Source organism: Trachurus trachurus (assembly GCF_905171665.1).
Source record: "Trachurus trachurus genome assembly, chromosome: 11".
In the NCBI taxonomy this organism is placed as follows: domain Eukaryota; kingdom Metazoa; phylum Chordata; class Actinopteri; order Carangiformes; family Carangidae; genus Trachurus; species Trachurus trachurus.
The window spans coordinates 15053046-15073477 of record NC_139904.1 but is presented as its reverse complement, the minus strand read 5'-3'; the positions used below and the strand labels follow the sequence as shown (position 1 = coordinate 15073477).

Below are 20432 nucleotides of genomic sequence, written 5' to 3'. Positions count from 1 at the left end.
CATGTGTCGTAATGTTACATAATTATACATGATTATTTCATAGCGTGGCGAATGTGCAGGTCACAACTTCTCCACAAGAGCATTTTGGAGTTGTTGGATTATGTATTTGATGAGGGACAGGGGACGTGGATCTCAAAACAACATGCACCGATAATTAAAGGTGATGAACCTAACTGCTATGACTACAGGGATTATGACAATAGGCGAATTTGCTAAAATGTTGAACTATCCCTTTAAGTTATTTTTGAAAGCATTTTCTTTAAAACTTTTTACACGTGACTGTGAAGACGCCAGCCTGCCTATATTATGAAACAGTTAGTCATACTGTATGTTTAGTGCCATCCAGCAGGTGGCGCTAGACGTGTGCGCCTCCAGGCCGCTGGGTGGCGCTATAACCACGTCGTGTTTGCGGAAGTGTCCTTCATCGCTCCGCCAGCGACGAGTAAACAGACCTCCAGGATGTCGTAAGCTAAGGCGCTAAGTTCCAGCTTCAAATACTAAACGATTTAAACTCCCCACGGTGATTAGAGAAGCTCGCCACGGATACTTTATAGCGGCAAAACAGCAAGCTACACACTTAAAGCTTTGTAATAATTACAATGACAGCAGAGCGGCGGCTGGATGCGCTAACGTCGTAAGCTAACTGCTAGCACCGGCTAACGTCAGTTGGGTTTTGGAATGGTGGAGCGCAGCGCGAGCTCCTCCGGTCATGGCAGCGGGAGCGCGAGCCGCGTCAGGCGGGTCTCTGGAGTCCACTCTGGCCCGGAAGTTTCAAAGTCTCTCAAACACGATGGACTCGATCCAAGGACTGTCGACGTGGTGCATCGACAACAAGAAGTACCACAGTCTGATCGTGAGAGGCTGGATCAAGTGTTTGAGGAAATGTAAGTAGCTTTGCAGCTCGGTAACGTTACACACACGCACACACACACACCGTTGTTGGTCCGGCTGGAGAGATGATGCCACCACGACCCAGGTCCCCGTGGGCTAACAGGATTAACTTTTTTTTTTTTTTTTCTAGGGGCACAGTGGCCCCTAATTTAAAAATTTAATTTTAGCAGCGCAAACAGAAAATTTAGGGACACAAATCGACTCGCAAAGCAAATATTCAGCTTTCCTTTTCATTCATGATCCTCTCATACACCTTGGCCTGTCACCTGAAATAACAGATTACAGATTATTTGAGTTTGAAATGTACTGGTTGCACATGTGTAAGTAAATGAAAGATGTAAATTACTCGCACTGTCTTAAATTTTAGGGGCAAAATGCCTCCGTTTAGGGGCAGTCTGGAGCTATATGTGCTAATTAAATATTTGCTGGTTTTGACTTTCTAACCCACTGAAGTATCTCAGCCTGGATCAACCGGGGGATCGTGGTGGTGTTTAAAACGTGCGCTCCTGCTGAGTGTAGCCGGTTTGTGCTGTGCCGACAGGACTTTAAATGCGCTTTACTTCCCGCTTGATGAGATGGAAAATCTTACACTGCCTCGTGTGTTGACAGGACAAACGTAAGATATTTGTGTAACTTTTTCCTGAATGGGGGCTTGTTTGTTTGTAATTTGTTGTTGTTGAAGATGTTGGTGGTGTTCAGAGCTCCATGACAACGCCAGGCACAGGCACAGCTATAATATCCCATGTGTCAGCTGTCACTTGAGAGGTGAGGTTATTTATAAATTTGTCTGGGAATTTGCACCACTTCAGTACAATGTCATCTGAGTCCAGCGTAATTACATAATTTTGTGGCCTTGTTTTGTAGAGGAACCCCTCAGGACGTCATCTAATTCATCAGCTTCAATTTGTCTTGTTAGATGTGCTGCTACGAACTATAAATGCAGGAGTCTGCTGTGGCCACAAATTATTTTCTCTAGTAAAAGAACAAGTACAATTTTTATTGAAAAATCTAAAATGCAATTGCAGTATCTGCCAAAAATCACAACATGTATTTGCATATCATTCCTCAGCTCTAGTTTATATATTGTGCTCACATGGTGCATTTTTCTTAATGAAAGCTGTCCCTCGTATCCATCAAAGCTGCTTTCCTCTGTGTGCGTTGTAAACTTGAATGGAGAAACAGATTACACCCCTAGTACAGCTTCTTCAGGTCATGGAGCTGCTCTGCAGTGAGGTAGATAAAGTATTACCGGTACACGATGTGGGTGTATCAACACGTGGCTGCAAAGTTGAAAGTGTCGGCATGTTTTACTGGAACAGGCGTATAAGAGTAATTATTTATTGGACTTATTGAACACATTTGAATTATTTTCAGGATGTAAAGGAATTAGTTTATTATTATAATAATAATAATAATAATAATTATTATTATTATAGGTTTATGATAACACTTCAAATCTACTGTTTACATGGATTCATTAGGTTTAGAGAGTTGTATGAAAAGACAAATTTACTTGAATACTTTTCTGAACAGTTAGGAAATGCAACATATACGCTAAAGTGATATTACAGGCAAAATCCTGCTCCCAATGTTTCATAACAGATGATCAATATGCAGCTTATCCCAGCTTTGTACAGTGTATCCTATTAACATGAGCTGTCTCTGTTGAGCTGAGCAGTTGTCGTCGTCGTCGTCGTCATCGTCGTCGTAGCTCCTGCCTCTGTAGGTTTTGTCTAACATCACCTGTGTTTTTTTTTCTTAGCAAAGACGAGGTGACCATCCCTAACACTAGTTGTAAAGTTTGCAACTTGTGTTGTTTAAATGCAATTGAATCAAGTGTAAGAGTTGATAAACAGTGAGTGGTTGTGTTTCAGAGTGCTATTGTCCTCTGAAACGCTGGTACTCAGAAATGTCCTATTGCATGAACCTTTGCAACAAGGTCTGACAATCTGTATGTTTTATTTTTTTTACCTATTTAAATGTCTTACAATCATAAATATTAATGATAAAAGACATATTTATTGGTTGTATCAAATGAATGGATCAGTGTGACCAACTGCAAAGAGCTGCATGGATTGTGCACCTTGGACAAATGCACAATCCATGCAGCTAATAATCTTTTGGGGATTTTTTTTTTTTTTAATCTATATTTCTACAGTTAAGAATTTAAAAAGCAAGGGACAGGTTAATCGATATTGGACATAAAATGTAGTCTCATCCATGGAGTCAATGCAATATAACCACAAGAATGATTTGAAAGTGCTCAGTAACATTTTGGCGATGACCTTTAGCTGTAACAATTTTCTCTGCTGCTTTTTCCATTTAGATGGAAAGTAGAGATTAATAACCAGGGAGAACACGTTGTTGCATCCGTGATCTTTTTACGCCCTCATGCTGTCGACAGCCGTGCCCACTGACACGTTCTCTGGTTGTGCGTCTTCTCATCCGTCTGCCTCTCTGTCCCATTTCTGTGAACATGACTCCTCACAAATGCCTCAGAGAGGATTTACATAAATTTGACACAAACCCTTTTTACACATAACTCGATAATGGTTGGCTCATTGTACTTAAAGACATGTAATGTTTGTTAGTTTTTTTTTAGTAATCCTAGTTGAATATTGCAGGTTTCTTTGGATAAGTGAAGGTTTTAAATGGAAGTAAATTGTAGTTATGCTGTCCTGCATTACTCGTGTTTATTGTGGTTAACGCAGGAACATGTCTTTGGTATTGTAAATGAACTTTTTGCATTTTTATTGTGCTGTTGTTTTGATGCTGTGAAGTCATCTCTGTGTTTTGGCTGGAGATACAGTAAGGTGGGAATATTTATCTTTGACTAGAAGCCAAGGTTAATGGACCTCAGCTTTGCTCTCACGCCTTGAAAGTGGAGGCGTTTATTGTGCATCTGAGACGACCTCGGCTCACGAGTGTCTGTTCTCTCAGCTTGTGGTTTGTGTTTACAGTTGTGTTTAGTCAACCGTCTGCTCACATGCAGTTTCCATTGTTCTGCTGAGGAGAGGACAACGACAACTTGCTTTTTAATAACTGTTGAGGGAAAGCCTTTTGCAGTTTTATACAAATAAACCACATCATCATCAAACATTTAAAAAAAAAAAGAAGATCAATTTTCTGGTTGTCAGATGTTGTTTGTGTTCTGTGTAACATGTATTTTTTCTGTCCAGCAAATCAGGGGAAACGTTGTTTGCTGTGATTTGACTTTGTGTTTGTGGACTCATTGGTTTCAGTTGTGTGATGTTTTACATAGTTTACATGCCAAAAATTGTTTAGATTTTAAACAGTTTCATCAGTTTCCTGCTTATTTTCATAGTTGTTTTGCATTTGTATGGCCGGTTATTATTACACACTCAGCTGCTAATATTGTCAGAGACGGAGGGCTTATTCTTTATTGAGATGATTGCATTAAGATGTGCTGCTTTTGTTGAATTAAAGAAAGGGTTTTGTGGGAAAAGGTGATGAATAATTGATTGATTTGGTTTCTGTTCCTGGTTCTGAGCGTTGAAATAATTCAAATGATCCTCAGCCTTGTGTGTGTGTGTGAGTGAGTTATGCAGGTTGTTTCACGCAAAGCTCTCTCAGGTACTAAAACATAAAAGACTGTGATGATGTCCAGCCTCAGTTTGCATAGTTTGATATTGACTAAATATCGTACAGTTATTGATCCCTCTCTCTTCATGACTCTCTTTTGTATTTCTAAACAGAAGTGCCAAGCTTTAATAAAACAAAATGACTGAGTGATAATTAGTCACAATTATAATAATTCATTAAGGATATGATAACACAAAACATTTAAACTTTTTAACATACAGTGTTATTTGTTTTTGTCTCTTGATATACTGTATTTTTGGCTTTGGCTTCTGGTCAGACTCACTTGGGTGGACCTCAGCAGGTCCTATATTTATATTACTGTTCTTTATGTTATGTGTAAATTTATCTCTTAGTCATTTTGATACACAGTAGCCACAATTACAGACAGCTAATCCATATGTGAATTTGTCACACGATGACGTGGTTTGAAATGGGAAGGAAGTTAACATGTTATCTCGATGATTTGCGTCTCATTCAGTCACTGTTTCATACTTGTTTCACTGTCTGATTTTCTGAATTTCACATCACTATTGATAGTAAAGAAATTGAAGTGGTAAATGAGTTTAATATTTAGGTGTAACTCTAGATCCTCAACTTAAGTTTGAAGCACATATAAAGAAGCTGTCTAAAACTGTAAAAACCAGTCTGAACTGTTTCAGACTCATCAGGTCCTGTCTCTCTTTCAGGGCAGCTCATTTATACCTGCATGCTATGGTCCTTTCACATTTGTCCTACTGCATCACTGCCTGGGGCCAGGCCACTGACACAGCAACTAGACCTTTATTCTCACTCCACAAACAAGCTTTAAATTTTTTAGATCAGAAGCCACAAAAGTGGCACCATTGTAAAATCATTGAGAAGTATAATTTGTTATCTTTTTCTAATTTTATAAAATTCTCTTTTTTGAAAGTTGTTTTTAAGTGTGTCAATGGACTGGCCCCACAAGCGATGTCACAGATTTTTGCTAAATCAGACAACTGTGTGGCACAACGACAAGGAGCATGAGCAAGCAAAACTGTAAAATTCGAAGATGCAGGACAACATTCGGTCAATCATCCCTTTCAGTGCTGCTGGGTACACACCTATGGAATTCTTTACCACCAGAAATCAAATCCCAAACAGAATTAAAGATGTTTAGTGCTAGAGCTAAACATTGGCTTAAGCAGCAGCAGAAATGTGAACATTAACTTCTCTCAAGTCACTGTCAATACAGCATTTTACTAATGTTTAATGTATTTAATCTGTGCAATTTCTTAATCAAAAATGTTGTAGCTGTGTTTATTTATTCATGATATCTATTCACTGTATTATTCACTGTATTTGTATTATTGCACTTATTGTAACGGTATTCAGTGTCTTTTATCCTTCTTTAGCCTGACCAGGGACAAAGACTGCAAATTAGCTGAAGCTAGACGTCTTGTATGCATCGCATCTTTCATTCTTTGTGGCAATGTTGTATGTATCGTCCCTGTTAAATAAACATTAAAATAAAAAATTAAATAAAATGATAACAGAGACAGAAAAATCTGCATGAAAACCAACTTGATGTAAAATGAAGATGTGTTAAAATACTGTCTGTGTGTGTGTGTGTGTGTGTGTGTGTGTGAGCACAGAGACTAGAGGAGAAACAAAAGAGTCACACAGGCAGACACGAGGCAGAATGCAAATAGCCCCAGTCCAGCCATTTACTATTAATCACGTCCTGTCTGCCCTCCCAGTCAAACTAACTCTACTGTCTCTCTGTCGTCCTACAGCTGATGCCCCTCACAGGCTCAACCTGTTGTACCTCGCCAACGATGTCATTCAGAACTGCAAAAGGAAAAACGCCATCGTCTATCGCACAGCGTTCGCAGAAGTGCTTCCTGAGGCCTTCGTGCTGGTCAGGTACGTGGTTTCTGGAGATGTGGTTTTATGTGTGTGTGTGTGTGGGTTTTGACATTAATTTTATTAGTTGAAGAGGTAACATCTGTGTAGGTGCCCCCGATCGTCCTTTTCGTTCCTGTCGTCTCACTTCCTCCGTCCTTCAGAGAAACTCCTCACGCATTAATAAAACAAACGTCATTATACGGCAACATAAATCTCCTCGGCCTTCCCTCGTTCTTATTCCGTTATCCTCTCTCCCATTTCTCTAGCCACGAAGGTGAGGCCAAGGTGATTAAATCAGTGGAGAGGATACTGTCCATCTGGGAGGAGAGGAGTGTGTATTCAGGGACGCTCATCACTGAGCTGAGGAACAGCCTGGTCAAGGAGGAGTCCCCTCCCGAGACACCTGTGGAGCAAAAAAGTACGTTTGTTGAGTCACTGCCGCTCACTTTCTTTTGACATTATCTTTAACATTTCAAATTAACATCAACTGTGAAGTGTTTAGATTTAATTTTCAAACATACTACATTAGCAAACGTATCCACTTTGGTGTCATAAACTGCAATATGTTGATATTGTTGTACTGGGTTATTGTAGAGTTATTTATTTGTAACGTGTCTGACATCTTGTTTTGATCATTTCTCCTTTCTGATATTTTGTTGGTTGATGTTTCTCTGATTTTTTTTTTTAATTCTTTAAAGCTCCGATTGAGTCTAAAGCAGAACTACAGTCCAAGATTGTTGCTGAGTTTGTGGTAAGTAGGAAATTAAAGTTTTTAGCTTATCTATTTTTTATTGTATAGACCAGGGGTGTCAAACTCATTTTAGTTCAGGGGCCACAAACAGCACAATTTGATCTCAAGTGGGCCGGACCAGTAAAATAATAGCATGATAGCCTATAAATAAAAAGAACTTTGAATTCTTTAAAAAAAAAAATTTATTACATTATTAATATGTTTACTGTTAATGAACTATCCTTTTACAAACATAAACAACCTGAAATTTCTTGGTAAAAATATGTGCAATTTCAAATTTTCACACTTGACAAAATCATCCTGAGGGCCAGATTGGACCCTCTGCCTCGGCCGCATGTTTGACACCCCTGGTATAGATGAAGCTGTGTTTCTATTTGCAGTTGTCGTTTTCTTATCAACTTAAATATTACAGTGGTCTGATAATGTGAATGACTGCTCCATCTGCTTCAGCCCCAGGCGCTAATGGACCAACTGGCCAAGTACAAGAGATCTCTGGAGGAGGTGGACCTGAGAGAAAAACAGCTGGCAGCCATGAGAGTCGACATCTGCAGTACCGAAGCCCTCCGGAAACTTAAAGGTGCAAGTCTTAAGTTGTCTCGTCCTGCTTGTACGCTCCAACCTCCCGCAGTGCATTATCAGATGAGTCAGGATCAACAGTGACTTTGATTGTGTCTCTTTCTCTTTTGAACGTTCCCTAAAACTCAAACCTGCTTTAATCGGTTCCTACAGATAAGGCCGGAGGAAAGAAATTCTCCAGAGACTTTGAGGAAGGAAGTGCACAGCTGCAGGAGTTTGTCAAGTTTCTTGACAAACAAAGCAAAGTTGGACCTCCTCTCCTGGAGGTCCTCGGCAACGCAGACATCTTCTACGAGATGCAGTACAAGGAGGTCAAGATTGTCGCTAATGTAAGTAGTCAGACCCGTGCTTGATCCATGTAGCTCGTGAAGATGTGTTCATTGTTTAGGTTTGACTCTGGCGTGGTTATCGCTGAGAACCAATCATAAATCATCCACGTCATTTGTCTCACGCCGCACCCCACCAGTGGCAGCGCAACAAAACCTTTCTGCTCCCGCTGACAAGTGGTCTAAACAGCAAAATAAACTGTTTTTAAACCAGGTTGTCTAATAGTTATGAATGCTTAAAGGGATGCTTCACCCAAAATCGATGATTCACCAATTTTCTACTAACTGCCAAGGAAGGGTTCGGAGAACTTTCGGAGTCATCAAAGCGCTTTAGGAGTTCCCGGGGGGGTCCGGCTGACAACGGATTTTCATATAACAGCGGTGGATAGAGTTCACTTTTGAATCGTCCAAAACACACACTATGAAACATCCAAATACCTCCATACTGCTCGTCTGTACTGACCCAAGTGTCCTGAAGCTGCCACATGAAAAAGTACTTCGGAAAAAATGTATTTGATGTCTGTTTTTAGCCTTGTTGTTGTAGTAGCTCCCAGTGGCTGCGCAAGATTTGCTGCCACATGTTCTTCCGTGTTTACATCATACATCCAATGGTTTACAACGACGAACGAACATCTTGCAGCAAATCTTGCTCATGCGCACAAACATCAACAGAGCCACTTTTTCATGTGGCAGCTTCAGGACACTTGGGTCAGTACGGACGAGCAGTATGGAGGTATTTGGATTTTTCATAGTGTGTGTTTTGGACGATTCAAAAGTGAACTCTATCCACCGCCATTATATGAAAATCTGTTGCCAGCTGGACCCCCCCGGGAACTCCAAAAGTGTTTTGATAACTCCGAAAGTTCTCCAAATGCTTCCTTGGCATGACGGCGATTAGAAAATTGGTGAATTATCGATTTTGGGTGAAGTATCCCTTTAACGAGACACTCTACTTTGATATAATATACCAGCATTTTTACTATTTAAAGCCATGTTTCCAGAGGCTTTAAAACTGAATCAGAGGTATTTGATAATTTAGGATGGATTTATTGTTAACTCATGACTGTCTCTCCCTCCAGGCCTACCAGACGTTCGCTAACCGAGTGACCCACCTCAAGCGGAAGCTGGACAGCCTGAAGGCCACCTTACCAGACCTGGACGAGTCGCCGATCCCCTCGCCCTCCGCAGACGCACCGTCTCCAACAGGGTCCGAGTCCCCCTTCCACGGCCTGGAACTGGCCCACCCCGATCCAGATCTCGACGGCTCCGCTATGGACGACGAGGCGGAGCCGCCGGCCCCGAGCCCCCTGTCGTCACCGGGAGGATCCCCCCGACCGACGCAGACTCTGGGGCAGAATGACAATCGTGAGGTGGAGGACATGGAGCTCTCTGAGGAGGAAATGGACAGTGGTGGGATTATAGGTGAGGAGTGGGCTGACGACTGCACAATGAGAGCTTTTTAACCACAATATTAAAAGATCTGAATTTGTGATTATTCCTCCTTGTTTCTGAGGCAAAGTTCTGTTGAAAATGTGTTTGAATACTGAAAAGGAGGAGCACTGACTCATGCAGGAAGTCACAAGAAACTCATGTCAGATGTTATTGGATGAGATCCAAGTAATTATTTCCAACCTGGATTCCAGGCATTTTTTTCTGGGTCACGCACCAACAAAATGGCATTAAGAGACATTTAACCAACAAGCAGCAACAGATGTGTCAATTTACAGTTTTGTGTCCAGTTTTTTGTTTTATTGACTTAAATGCTCATCAGTGTAAGACCATGTCAGTAGTTCTGCAGAGTTTTCTACTAATTCAGCATCTCCTAACCTTGAAATCTTCACTTTAGTGAGTATGTTTACATGACAGTTGAAAAAAACAAAACAATTAATGCCTTAATCCGAGTATAACTGGACAAACTGAAGTGCATGTAAACGCATTAGTCCGACTAATACCGGAGTTCTCCAAATCCGACTAAGACACTCGGATAATGCAATTGGAAATCGATTTTCTTCTGCATGTATTCGCCTTAATTGGACTGAAACTGGACAATGCATGTGCAAATACTTCACAACAGTAAAAATGACACAAAGTGTAGCACAGAAAATTAAAGAAAAAAAGAGGCATCAGCTTCGATTGAATGCATTTCAGTGCAACCAGTGAGAAGATGTGTTTTATGAAAAAGAAAGAAAAAAAAAGGAAACCGGTTATCAAGTTTATTTATTTCCATTTTTTAACTCGGTAACAGAAAAGTCAACAGGACAGAGGTCCGTATTACTCGTCCTATGTTGAGGAGGTGACACCGTCAGTTATTCGATTTTCCCTGTTGCATGTAAACTGGGACAAGGACAGAAGTCTGACAGGACGCTCAAATCGAGTTATGAGCACAGCTCGATTTAGCTGTGAGTGTCAAACATGAAGAGACAGACATTTTTTAACATGTTACATGAAGTATGAGGATGTTGTTTTGATGCCATGTAAAGCCCTTTGAGACAAACTGTTTGTAAAAATAAGCTGTACAAATAAAATTGCCTTGCCTTGCTTAAACTACACGACCCATGATCCAGCCTCCAACCTCACTGCCTTATTTCTCCTCTCAGTTGAAGAGCAGACCGAACGCCCCGCCCACACAGAGGCGTCCACTCCAGTCCCAGTAACCAAGGAGCCGTCGGCAGGCAGAGAGCAGCCCGTCCCGCAGGCCGCCCCCCCGGTAGACGCCCCTGCAGCAGTGGTGGAAAGTGTCGACATGAGTAAAATTGGCTCCATCCTCAGTAGTTTAAACTCGGTGATGAAGAACACAGGTGAGTGTCGGTGGACGATCTGACAGAATAAAAACTGTTGGACTGAATTACAGCATAATGAAACTGAATATGAAACTGTTTCTGTATATACATTATCTCTACGATGTCCCCCTGATGTCATGATATCCCAGTCTTTTTTGGAAGAAAATACATTGTAAAAGTGTAATGCAGAGTTTTATTTGCCATGTGCCAAATATGTGGAGGCAGTCCTGACATTTCTGCAACACTGTCTGAGTCTCAGCGTCCTCCTGATGCCACCGAGCAGTCGACGTGTCCGTGATGAGCCACAGTGGGGGTTACAGTACATCTGACAGGAGTGCTGCTCTGTCTCTGTCTTGCAGGACCTTTGGTGGAGAGTCCTCCTGCTGCCCCTGTGAGGACCACGCCTGCCGCCCCTGTGGCCTCTCAGGATGCCGGTTCACTGGTAAACCTGCTTTCCAAGGTGGATGTGAGTCCTGCAGATCTCCTCTCTGCTCTGTCCAAAGTGCAGGGCCAAGGCAGCCTCGAGGGTGAGAAGAAGTAGTACTCTGCTTAGTCCACAACCAAAATACAGCAGCATGCAAAAGTTTGGCCATCCCCAGTCAAAATTTCGGTTAATGTGAACAGCTAAGCAAGTGGAAGATGAAATGATCCCCAAAAGGCATAAAGTTACAGATGACACATATCATTTTTTTCCTTTTCATCTTTTACATTTCCAAAATGATAGAAAAGGAAGAGAGCCTACAGCAAAGGTTTGGCCACCCTGCATAGTTAGTACCTAGTAGCACCTCCTTTGGAAACTATCACAGCGTTTAAATGGTAAATACACTGCCCGTCCAAAAAAAAAGTCACACACTCTAATATTTTGTTAGACCGCCTTTAGCTTTGATTACAGCACACATTCGCTGTGGCATCATTTCGATAAGCTTCTGCAATGTCACAACATTTATTCCCATCCACAGTTGCATACATTTTTCAAAGATTCTCAGTGGGGTTAAGGTCTGGACTCTCTGGTCACATTGGACCACATTTCTTCCTTGAAGACGATGGTTCCCCACTGTCCTTTCAGTTTTTAATAATGTGTTGGACAGTTCTTAACCCAATTTTAGTAGTCTCAGCAATCTCCTTAGATGTTTTATTTGCTTGATTCATGCCAATACAGATTAACATCTCCACGACCACAGGATGCGTCTTGATGAGACTGCATCAGTCAGGGTTAAATAAGTTGTTGCCAGCTGAAACATAATAGTAATGTAGTAGTAATGTAGTAATTATCCAATGGGAAGCTCTTACCTATTAGCTTAGTTAGATCCAAGTGGTGACGGTGTACGGGCAGTGTATCTTGTCTGATACCTTGGTCGAAGTTATCTGAGAGCTCAAGTCTCCTGGGTTTCCCGTTCCTTTGCTGCTTTATTTCCCTTTTTCACTCTGAAATTGTAGAAGACAAAAGCAATATATACTGATATTGCTTAAAATATTGCAAAAGAGTGTTTCCTGTTAAACTTTATACCTTTTGGAGATCCTTTCATCTTTCACTTGCTTAACTGTTCACGTTAACAGACATTTTGACCAGGGGTGCCCAACCCTTTGCATGCCACTGTATGTGTTTATATATCTACTTCATATTGTATATTAAAAGCAGCGTGCTGAAAATACATTTTGTTCTTCTCCTTCTCTTCTCTCAGGCATCACCTCTGTTCTGAGCAGCCCGGCTGCAAACGTCCCCTCGGCCTCCGCCAGCACGGGCAAGACCCCTCCCTCGTCCTCCTTCACGGGCAAGACCCCTCCCTCGTCCTCCTTCACGGGCAAGACCCCTCCCTCGTCCTCCTTCACGGGCAAGACCCCTCCCTCGTCCTCCTTCACGTCTGCATCAGTGGTGCCGTCTCAGAGCCCGTCGCGCTCCTCTGCTGCGCCTGTGCCTTCCTCACACCCCTCCTCTGTAAGGCCGAGCGCAGACCCCCCCCAGGCCCCTCCCCCCCAGGCGTCCAACCCGGCCTCCGCTCTGGTCCAGGCTCTGCACACGGACATGGACTTGACGACGGAGCCGGAGAAACGGCCGCCGCCGTCCTCCAACAGTTTGGAGTCTAAAATCCACAGCTTCCTGCAGGGGAACCCGGCGTTCAGCGCGTTCGACCTGGGTTTTAATTCAAACCCGGCGGGAGGGGACGCCGTCAGCCCGGTAACCGGCGCCGACAACCAGGGCGGGACCCCGGTGCGGGACGAGGGCGGAGGCACGCCGACTCAAGACGAGATCATGGACGAGCCTGTGCCGTCCACGGTACAGTCGTCTGTCGGTCAAACGGCTCCGACCGCGTACAAGAACAGCGCTCAGAACCAGAACCAGCAGCAGCCGGCGCCGCCTCACCTGCGGCCGGGCGCGGCGCAGAACGGGCAGGTTTACCCGCCGCAGCCGAACCGCGGGCTTCCTGCTCCGGTCGGACATTACCAGCAGATGTCTGCGCCGACGGGAGGGCCGGCGCCCGGAGAGCGAGCCCCGGGCCGGGCCGCCGGCGGCGCCGCACAGACACTCGAAGGCTTCCAGGGCGCGAAGGAGAGGGGAGGGGGCTGGTACGGCGGAGACACGTACCCGGACGGCGGCGGCGCCCAGCAGCCCCGAGGCTACGGCGGAGAAAACGCCACATCAGGACTTTATCCGTACCAAACGGAGCAAACCCGGGAGCATCCAGACCAAACGTCCTCTGGGTTCTTCAGAAGCAGCAACCTCCCGCCTGTCCCGAAGTTACCGCCCCCTCCTCATCGCGGCGCCTTCGACGCTCCCCCCGCTGTGGCCGGCGGCGGCGGCGGCGCGATGATTCCTCCGGATCATCATCAGCAGCAGATGAACCACGGGGCGGCGGTGGGGGAGGGGCCCGGCGGCGGCAGCAGCGCCATCAGCGGGATGGTGGTGCACGACCATCAGCACAAATCCATGTTTCGTCCCGACGACCCCCCGCTGTACGAGCTGGACAGACCCCGCCTCCGGTTACACCCTCCCCACCACCCGGACGACCTGCGTTACCACGACGACCTCGACCGGTACCACCACGACGAGCTCCGGCGTCGTGACGGCCCTCTGTTTCAGGACGACGCCTACCGCCACCCGGATGACCCGTATTACCGGCCGGGCAGCCCGCCGCCGCCGCCGCACCCGTACCTCAGACACCGCGGCCTCACTCCGCCGCTGTCGCCCTCGGAAGACCCCTACTACGGCCGCGACTACCAGCGCCACAGCCCCCCCCCTCCACACTACGCTCCACGACGACCGCTGCCGCCGCCGCCGCCTCATCCTGAGATGCGTCATCCTGGTCCACGACCTCCACATCATCCCATTCACCCGGCACGCCACCCGCCCCCCAGAGGACCGCCACACGCGCCCTTCGCTCCGTTCCAAGGCCCCAGTCCGAGGTTAAGAGGCAAACGCCCCGGGCCGAGAGGAGGGGGCAACCCCGGTCCCATGTTCCCCCCGAAAAGACCCTTCCCTCCGCCGCGGTTCTGACCGCAGACGCCACTCTTATGAAGCTCTTATGAAATAACCATAGACGTCATGATGGTGGCTGCGGCGGCGGGGGGCAGGGGGGCACAGACTGTTCTGTAACTTTCAAGTCACTCAGTTTTGGGGTCCACGAGCGGTCGCTGAAAATCTGAGAGGGCGGATCAACATGCACACGGGAGGGCGAGGTCATTCTGAAGAACAAAACGCAGCAACGGCGAGCGGCGAGAAGACTGAACGTATCTACGATTAAAGGTTGAGCAACAGAGACAACCAACAGCAGCGAGAAGGCGTGACAGGAAACGGCGGCGGCTCTGAGAGGCGCTGCTGCTGCTGCTGCTGCTGCTGCTGCTGCTGCTGCTGCTGCTGCTGAGCCGAAGAGCGAAGAAAGAAGATTAAAGAAAATAAGAGGTGGATATATATAATTCACTTTTTGTGTTATAAACAAGCGTCAAATTAAAATATGTGATTATTGAGCATCATCAGTTTTGATACAGTAGGTCAGAGTGCGTGCATGGTGTGAGCGTGTGCATGCGGTCAAGTGTAAGTCAACCAGTCACAGGGGCCGATCCTCATTTTCTCCGCAGCAGAATCGGAGGATAGTTATTTTTGCTAAGACGACGAAGAAGAAAAGATTGTAGCTGGTGCGACGTCTCTGCTGTTATTTAGTTTTTCACTGAGCAGTTGTGACTGCTCCTCTTCCTCATCATCAGCAGTTTCCCAGTAGCCTTTTTTTGGAGGGGTGGGGGTTAAACATCAATTTGAATTTCACTCTGATAAAAAACGTGCAGTGTATTGTATGGGGACAAACAGTGTACCCGTTTTTATATATAGGGGAGGAAGGGAGGGGAGGGGGTAAATTCACATTGTTTCATCTCCGAATGTTATATCTGTGAAGCCATGCTTTCTCCACTAGTGCGTAAGATCCCCTCGGCGATAGTTTCACGTCTCGTTGAGTTCCTTGAAGGAGAGCGACACACCGGTCTGAGTCAGAGGAGGAAGGAGAAGTAGAGAGAGAGAGAGGTGTGTTATTTTTTTTCCACCCTCCCTCCAACACCGACGCTGAAGAAGTTCATTTTTGGAGGGGGATGAAGAGTCTCGTCTTCAGTTTCATTTTACTTGTACTGACTAATAAAAATCTGAGTTTAAAAAAGTGTGTTGTTTTTTTTCTTCTTTCCCCTTGTTACAGCTCTGCCCTCGACTACCAGTCATCATGTGTGTGTGTAAATATAATATATATAAAAAATTGGGTAGCTACTTGAAGGAAAAACTGATTCACAATTTTAAGAACATAAACTATCCTAACTCCACTACTCAACAGAAAAAAAAACTCATGTTAACTATGTGATTCACTTCAATGTATCAGACTCCACTCTATCAGTGGGAAAACTTAAACTTAAAAAGCTTCTGTTCTGGTTTTCGAGGCCAATTTGAAACCTGTTGTATTATACTAATAACATACAGATAAAGTAAATTAGACTCCTCTGGCCTTGACCTTGAAGCTCAGCTCTGTTTAAAAACTTAAAACCCTGCGGATCGACCAACACACTGGTGTTGGGGAACAAAAACAAAAAAACGTCCTCACAGGTCGAAGGATGCAGCCTCAGCGTAGATGTCCTTTCACTAAGCTGAGCTTTTATTTATTTCCTATAGTTTAAATGTCTGAGTTAAAAAAAAAAAAAGATAATTATTTGGAGCATAATTTATTTTAAAATCGAATCATATAGAGTGGGGTTCAAAAGATCCAAGGTCTGTGATCTCAGACTTTTGGATCCCACTGTATTTTCCCTGTCCAGAACAGTAATAACAAATGACTAAATGACACTTGAAACTTTTTATTCAACTTATTACTATTTAATATTAAAGGCGTTTCCACTCTTTGAGTATAACATTACTTTAACCTCTGTGGTATAATGTTAGATGGTAATAGCAACCTATTTTAGGCCCAATATGAAACTGATACTTTGCTCTGACAAAAATAGTTTTGACCCTATTAAAATAGTGATCAAATGTTCCCCTGAAATGCAAATATTATCAATATCATATGATATCATATCATTAATTTAACTTAATTTGGTCTCCTTACATAAATATGCTAATGCTGTATAATGTGAAGTATTACAACCTCAGTGAACATCCAGATTTCCTCCCCAACCCTCCAACCACACTCCCCTGTTTGTCCATTAGAGGCTTCATTGTCTCCCCTGTTGGAGAGCAGCTGTTTGTCTCCCTCGGTGTGTTTTTTTTTCTTCCTGCTTCCTCCACAGAGGCAGTGAGGGCGAGAGGCTTTAAATTCAGAGGCCAGACTTGTCTCCACTCTGAGCTTCAACGTGTCAAAGCTGCAAAACAAAGTGCTGCTCAGTCAGATTTATGAGGCAATTACAAAGCAAGCAGTGAAGCTCCGACGTGATTCATTCATTTATTTTAAAATGTAGTTAATTAGACTTTCTGACTCTTTAGGTCCTTGGTTGATTAATATATATTTTTAGCAATACTCTAGTTTATATGTATTAAAACATATCTTTTCTGACCATCATAAAAAAAACTTATATTAAATTAAATTAATATTATACTGTGTAATTGAAGCTTACTTAAAAAAAAAAAAAAAACTAGGATTCGTCTCAGGAAATAATCGATTTTTTTTTTTTTTTTAAGTAGCCTACACGTTTCCTCCTCGTCGTGTTCATGCAACTCTGCAAATAATAATGACGTTACATGAAAAAATGAAAGTGAAGCTGAAAGTTTATTTCGCTTTTTTTTTTTTTGGTTCGTTTTTCTTTTCCTGATCCGACGTTTAATATATAAATAAATCAACAGGTGAAGCGGGCAGGTGATAATAAGACACAGCGAGGCAGCCGTCGCCAGATGTCAGCAGATCTTTCCAGACGCAGTGACACTTTATTACACTGCTTTATTAAACGAGGCTACAGCAACAATAACAACAAATAGACACTATATTAGATTTATTTACCTCGCGATGTTCTCATATAGCTATATAGGCTATATTATTTTTTTATTTTTTTTATGTTGGACTTGATGTTCTTTAATGTTGCTCATGCATCTTCCACCTCTTGGATTTTAACCTATTTCCTGTTTGATCCCCTCCCTCCTGTTTCCATCCTCAGGGATCCAGAGCCACACTTTGATGTGCCTGATGTGATGGAAACCCCTCTCTCCCACATGTTAACTGATGGAGGTGATGGAGGAGAAGGAGGAGGAGGAGGAGGTGGTGGGGGGTTGATGCTGCTGCTGCTGCTGCTGCATGGTGGTGGCTCTCCTGTTTGAACCCTGCGCCGCCTCCAGTGATGGCTCTTCATGGTCTGACATGACTGCAGCTGAGTGAGCCACCGGTTTAATACATCAGACACTGTGGAAATCAAAACGAGCAGCTCAGGCGGGAGGGGGGAGGGGGGGGGGGGAATGGGGGGTGAAATGCTAAAGTAGTGTTTTCTCCCTTTCTCTCTATCTCTATCTCTGTGTGTGTGTGTGTGTGTGTTTCAGAGGAGTCACAGGAGAACAGGAGGGGTGGACTGAGCCTCGTGTGAAGTAAGTACATCCAGGATTAAACCAACAATGTCACATGTGTAAAAATGCGTATTTGTGTGAAATAAAGTAGTTCATATCAAAGTAAATCCAGTTTGTGCTGCCTCTTTATTTACAGTGTCCTGTGGAAACTCATTCTCTTTCTTTTGCTATTTTGTCCCATGATCCATTGGGGCTCTGAAAAATCAAGGTAGTTTTTCTACAACCATTAAAGTCTCAGTTAAAATGTCAAAATGAGCCAGTTTGAAGATGCATGGATTTCACTAAAGGATGAAGAGATGATCTTTGCTCCTCTGCTTTTATTTAACACAGTTACTTGTTACTTTACCAAACAAGATCGTGCTTCACATTAAATTACCTTTTTAAAATGATGATTCATTTTCCTTCTTATCCAGCTGTTATTCAGTAACTCATCCCTCGTTCAAAGAAAGATCTTCAAGTGCATTAAGATGTTCCTTCCTTTGAAGTGTTTTTCTAAAATTGAGTTTGATTTGTCACAATTCTACGGCAGCAAAGAGGCCTTGTACTTTCTCATGTCAAGAACCAGGTTGAAATACTTTTTTACTGCAGGAGCTTTTGTGAAAATAGGACTTTAAGGAACCATGCAAACAGAAATATGCTAAGGCATGTAAACCTGTAGCTACTCCAAAACAAGAGACAGCTGTCAAACAGTAAAGAAAAATCATATTTTCTGGTATTAATAATTGAAATGATCCATGCAGTCTAAATGGGCACACAACTTCTTTTTTTTATTCTACAGCCTGTTCTGTGAGTAAATTTAGCAGACATTATAAAGTTATATCATCTATCTTCCATCACAGTTAAGATCACATCAATTATGAATTTATCTATCAATAATCTACAGATATAGACTCCATTGCAAAGTCACAGCAGCAACATAAAGACACCATCACTGTCATGTGCCATCATATGTGTTGGTGCAGCTCGTCACCAGATGTCGTTGTTGGTTACTCTCTTAAATAAAAAATATGTATATTTAATTAATGAAAGAAAAAAAAATCCATCCATTGTGAAAATGACACACATCACGTTTTCCAACGCGCAGTTACGTAGATGATCCGTTTCCACCTGATCGCAGCTCAGCCGCTGCCACGTCGCTGCATATGTGGCTGTGCAGGTTTAAACGGAGGCTGAAGGCGGAGAGGATTTAGTGACTGATGGCAGATGGCAGTCTTAACATGAAGAGACAAGCCGATGAGATATTCTGTTGCTGCTGCTGCTGCTGCTGCTGTTGGAAATAAAGGAATTAAAGCTGCAGGGAGATCTGTTCTCAGATCAGTGGCCAGAGGTTGTTGTTTTTTTCTCTCTCTGTGTTATAATGTCGCTCTCTGACTCGACACCGACACCGAGCAGCTCCACATCGTGACTCGTTTGAAGTGTGGTCACTGGTCGTGGTGCGCATGTCGGGTGTGTGCAGCCCGCTGTCATGTGGGCTCATTGTTTACATGCTGCCGAGATTTCACACAGGGTGTAGCTGTGTGTATGCTATATGTATGTATGTGTGTGTGGCGTGCGTGTGTGTCCTATATATATCTCCCTGCGTTCAAGAGGTAGCTACACTCGTGGAAATAATGTGTGTTTCCCGCTCGGAGAGGCCGTATCGCAGCTCTGTTAATGAGTCACGAGTGGAGCACAGAGCCATTTCAGGACCACGGCCAGAGCCACGGCGAGAACAAAAGGCGGATTTACAGCTCTGATGTCAGGGACCCGCTGCTTTTTATCGACCCCACAGAAAACGAAAAAAATATTATTAAACCCCCACCCCACGTCAGAGCAGCAGAGCACATCCTGACCTATCCGTTGAGTCTCAGGAGATATGCTCACCTAACATGCGTAACCTTTTAAATTATGATTCATTTTCCCTCTCATCCATCAAACCTGAACCTAGATCTACCAGTGCACTAATGAAAAACCTCAGTTTCTTTGAAGTATTTCCTAAAACTGAGTTTCATTTTTAGTAATGGTGGTAGGCTACAGCAAAAATACATTTTTTTTTTTTTTTTTTTCAAGATTCAGGTTGAAATGCTTTTACTGCAGGGGCGTTTGTGAAAATAGGACTTTAAGCCCATGAGCCAGAGGAACACTATTGCATCTCGTAAATGCAATTTACCCCATCAAATCTACCTACCATCCACTATTCACCGACAATTCCACCAGTTCTTTTTGCATGTGCTCACACAAGGATATCAACATCTCATCCTGTGTTTTTTCTTTTCTGAACGACTCAAGTAAAGACACGAAATAGCTTTATAAAGCTGGTGCATCTGCAAAATGAGAGACAAGAAAAATCATATATAAGAAACAACAGTCCAGTCTAAATGTAACACTCGGATTAAATTTTCATTGTTTATTTTTCTAGCTTGTTCTTCACAGGTAAAAGGCTCAGTACAGTTGTCACAACATCTCAACTCTGCTGCAGGCGCCTAAAACGTTTCATTTACATTTTAAAACCCAGGGTTTTTTTGTGTGTCCGTTTATCTACCACTGCCACCAACATCAAAACGTATTCTGTTTTCATTTGAGCCGAATGGGTTCAAACTTAATCATGATTCAAATCCAATAGACCAGTCTGGATTTCAACATGTAAT

General features: G+C 43.4%; 1 protein-coding gene across 1 annotated transcript; it reads left to right on the top strand.

The window, feature by feature from the left end:
• Nucleotides 1-447: 447 nt before the first annotated feature.
• rprd2a (regulation of nuclear pre-mRNA domain containing 2a) lies at nucleotides 448-15423 on the top strand. Its single transcript, XM_083981690.1, has 11 exons — nucleotides 448-884; nucleotides 6249-6378; nucleotides 6627-6778; nucleotides 7059-7111; nucleotides 7562-7688; nucleotides 7841-8016; nucleotides 9093-9435; nucleotides 10611-10811; nucleotides 11153-11320; nucleotides 12476-12564; nucleotides 12655-15423. Exons 1-11 carry the CDS (start codon nucleotides 710-712, stop codon nucleotides 14284-14286), a joined length of 3246 nt encoding a protein of 1081 aa, XP_083837816.1. The 5' UTR covers nucleotides 448-709; the 3' UTR covers nucleotides 14287-15423.
• The last annotated feature ends 5009 nt before the right edge of the window (nucleotides 15424-20432 follow it).

Bases quoted from the DNA above. Each gene is read 5' to 3' on its own strand.
- rprd2a (XM_083981690.1), top strand. From the start codon at position 710: ATGGCAGCGGGAGCGCGAGCCGCGTCAGGCGGGTCTCTGGAGTCCACT. The intron at 6,379-6,626 runs GTACGTGGTTTC...CCATTTCTCTAG, and splicing joins GAGGCCTTCGTGCTGGTCAG to CCACGAAGGTGAGGCCAAGG. The intron at 10,812-11,152 runs GTGAGTGTCGGT...TCTGTCTTGCAG, and splicing joins CTCGGTGATGAAGAACACAG to GACCTTTGGTGGAGAGTCCT.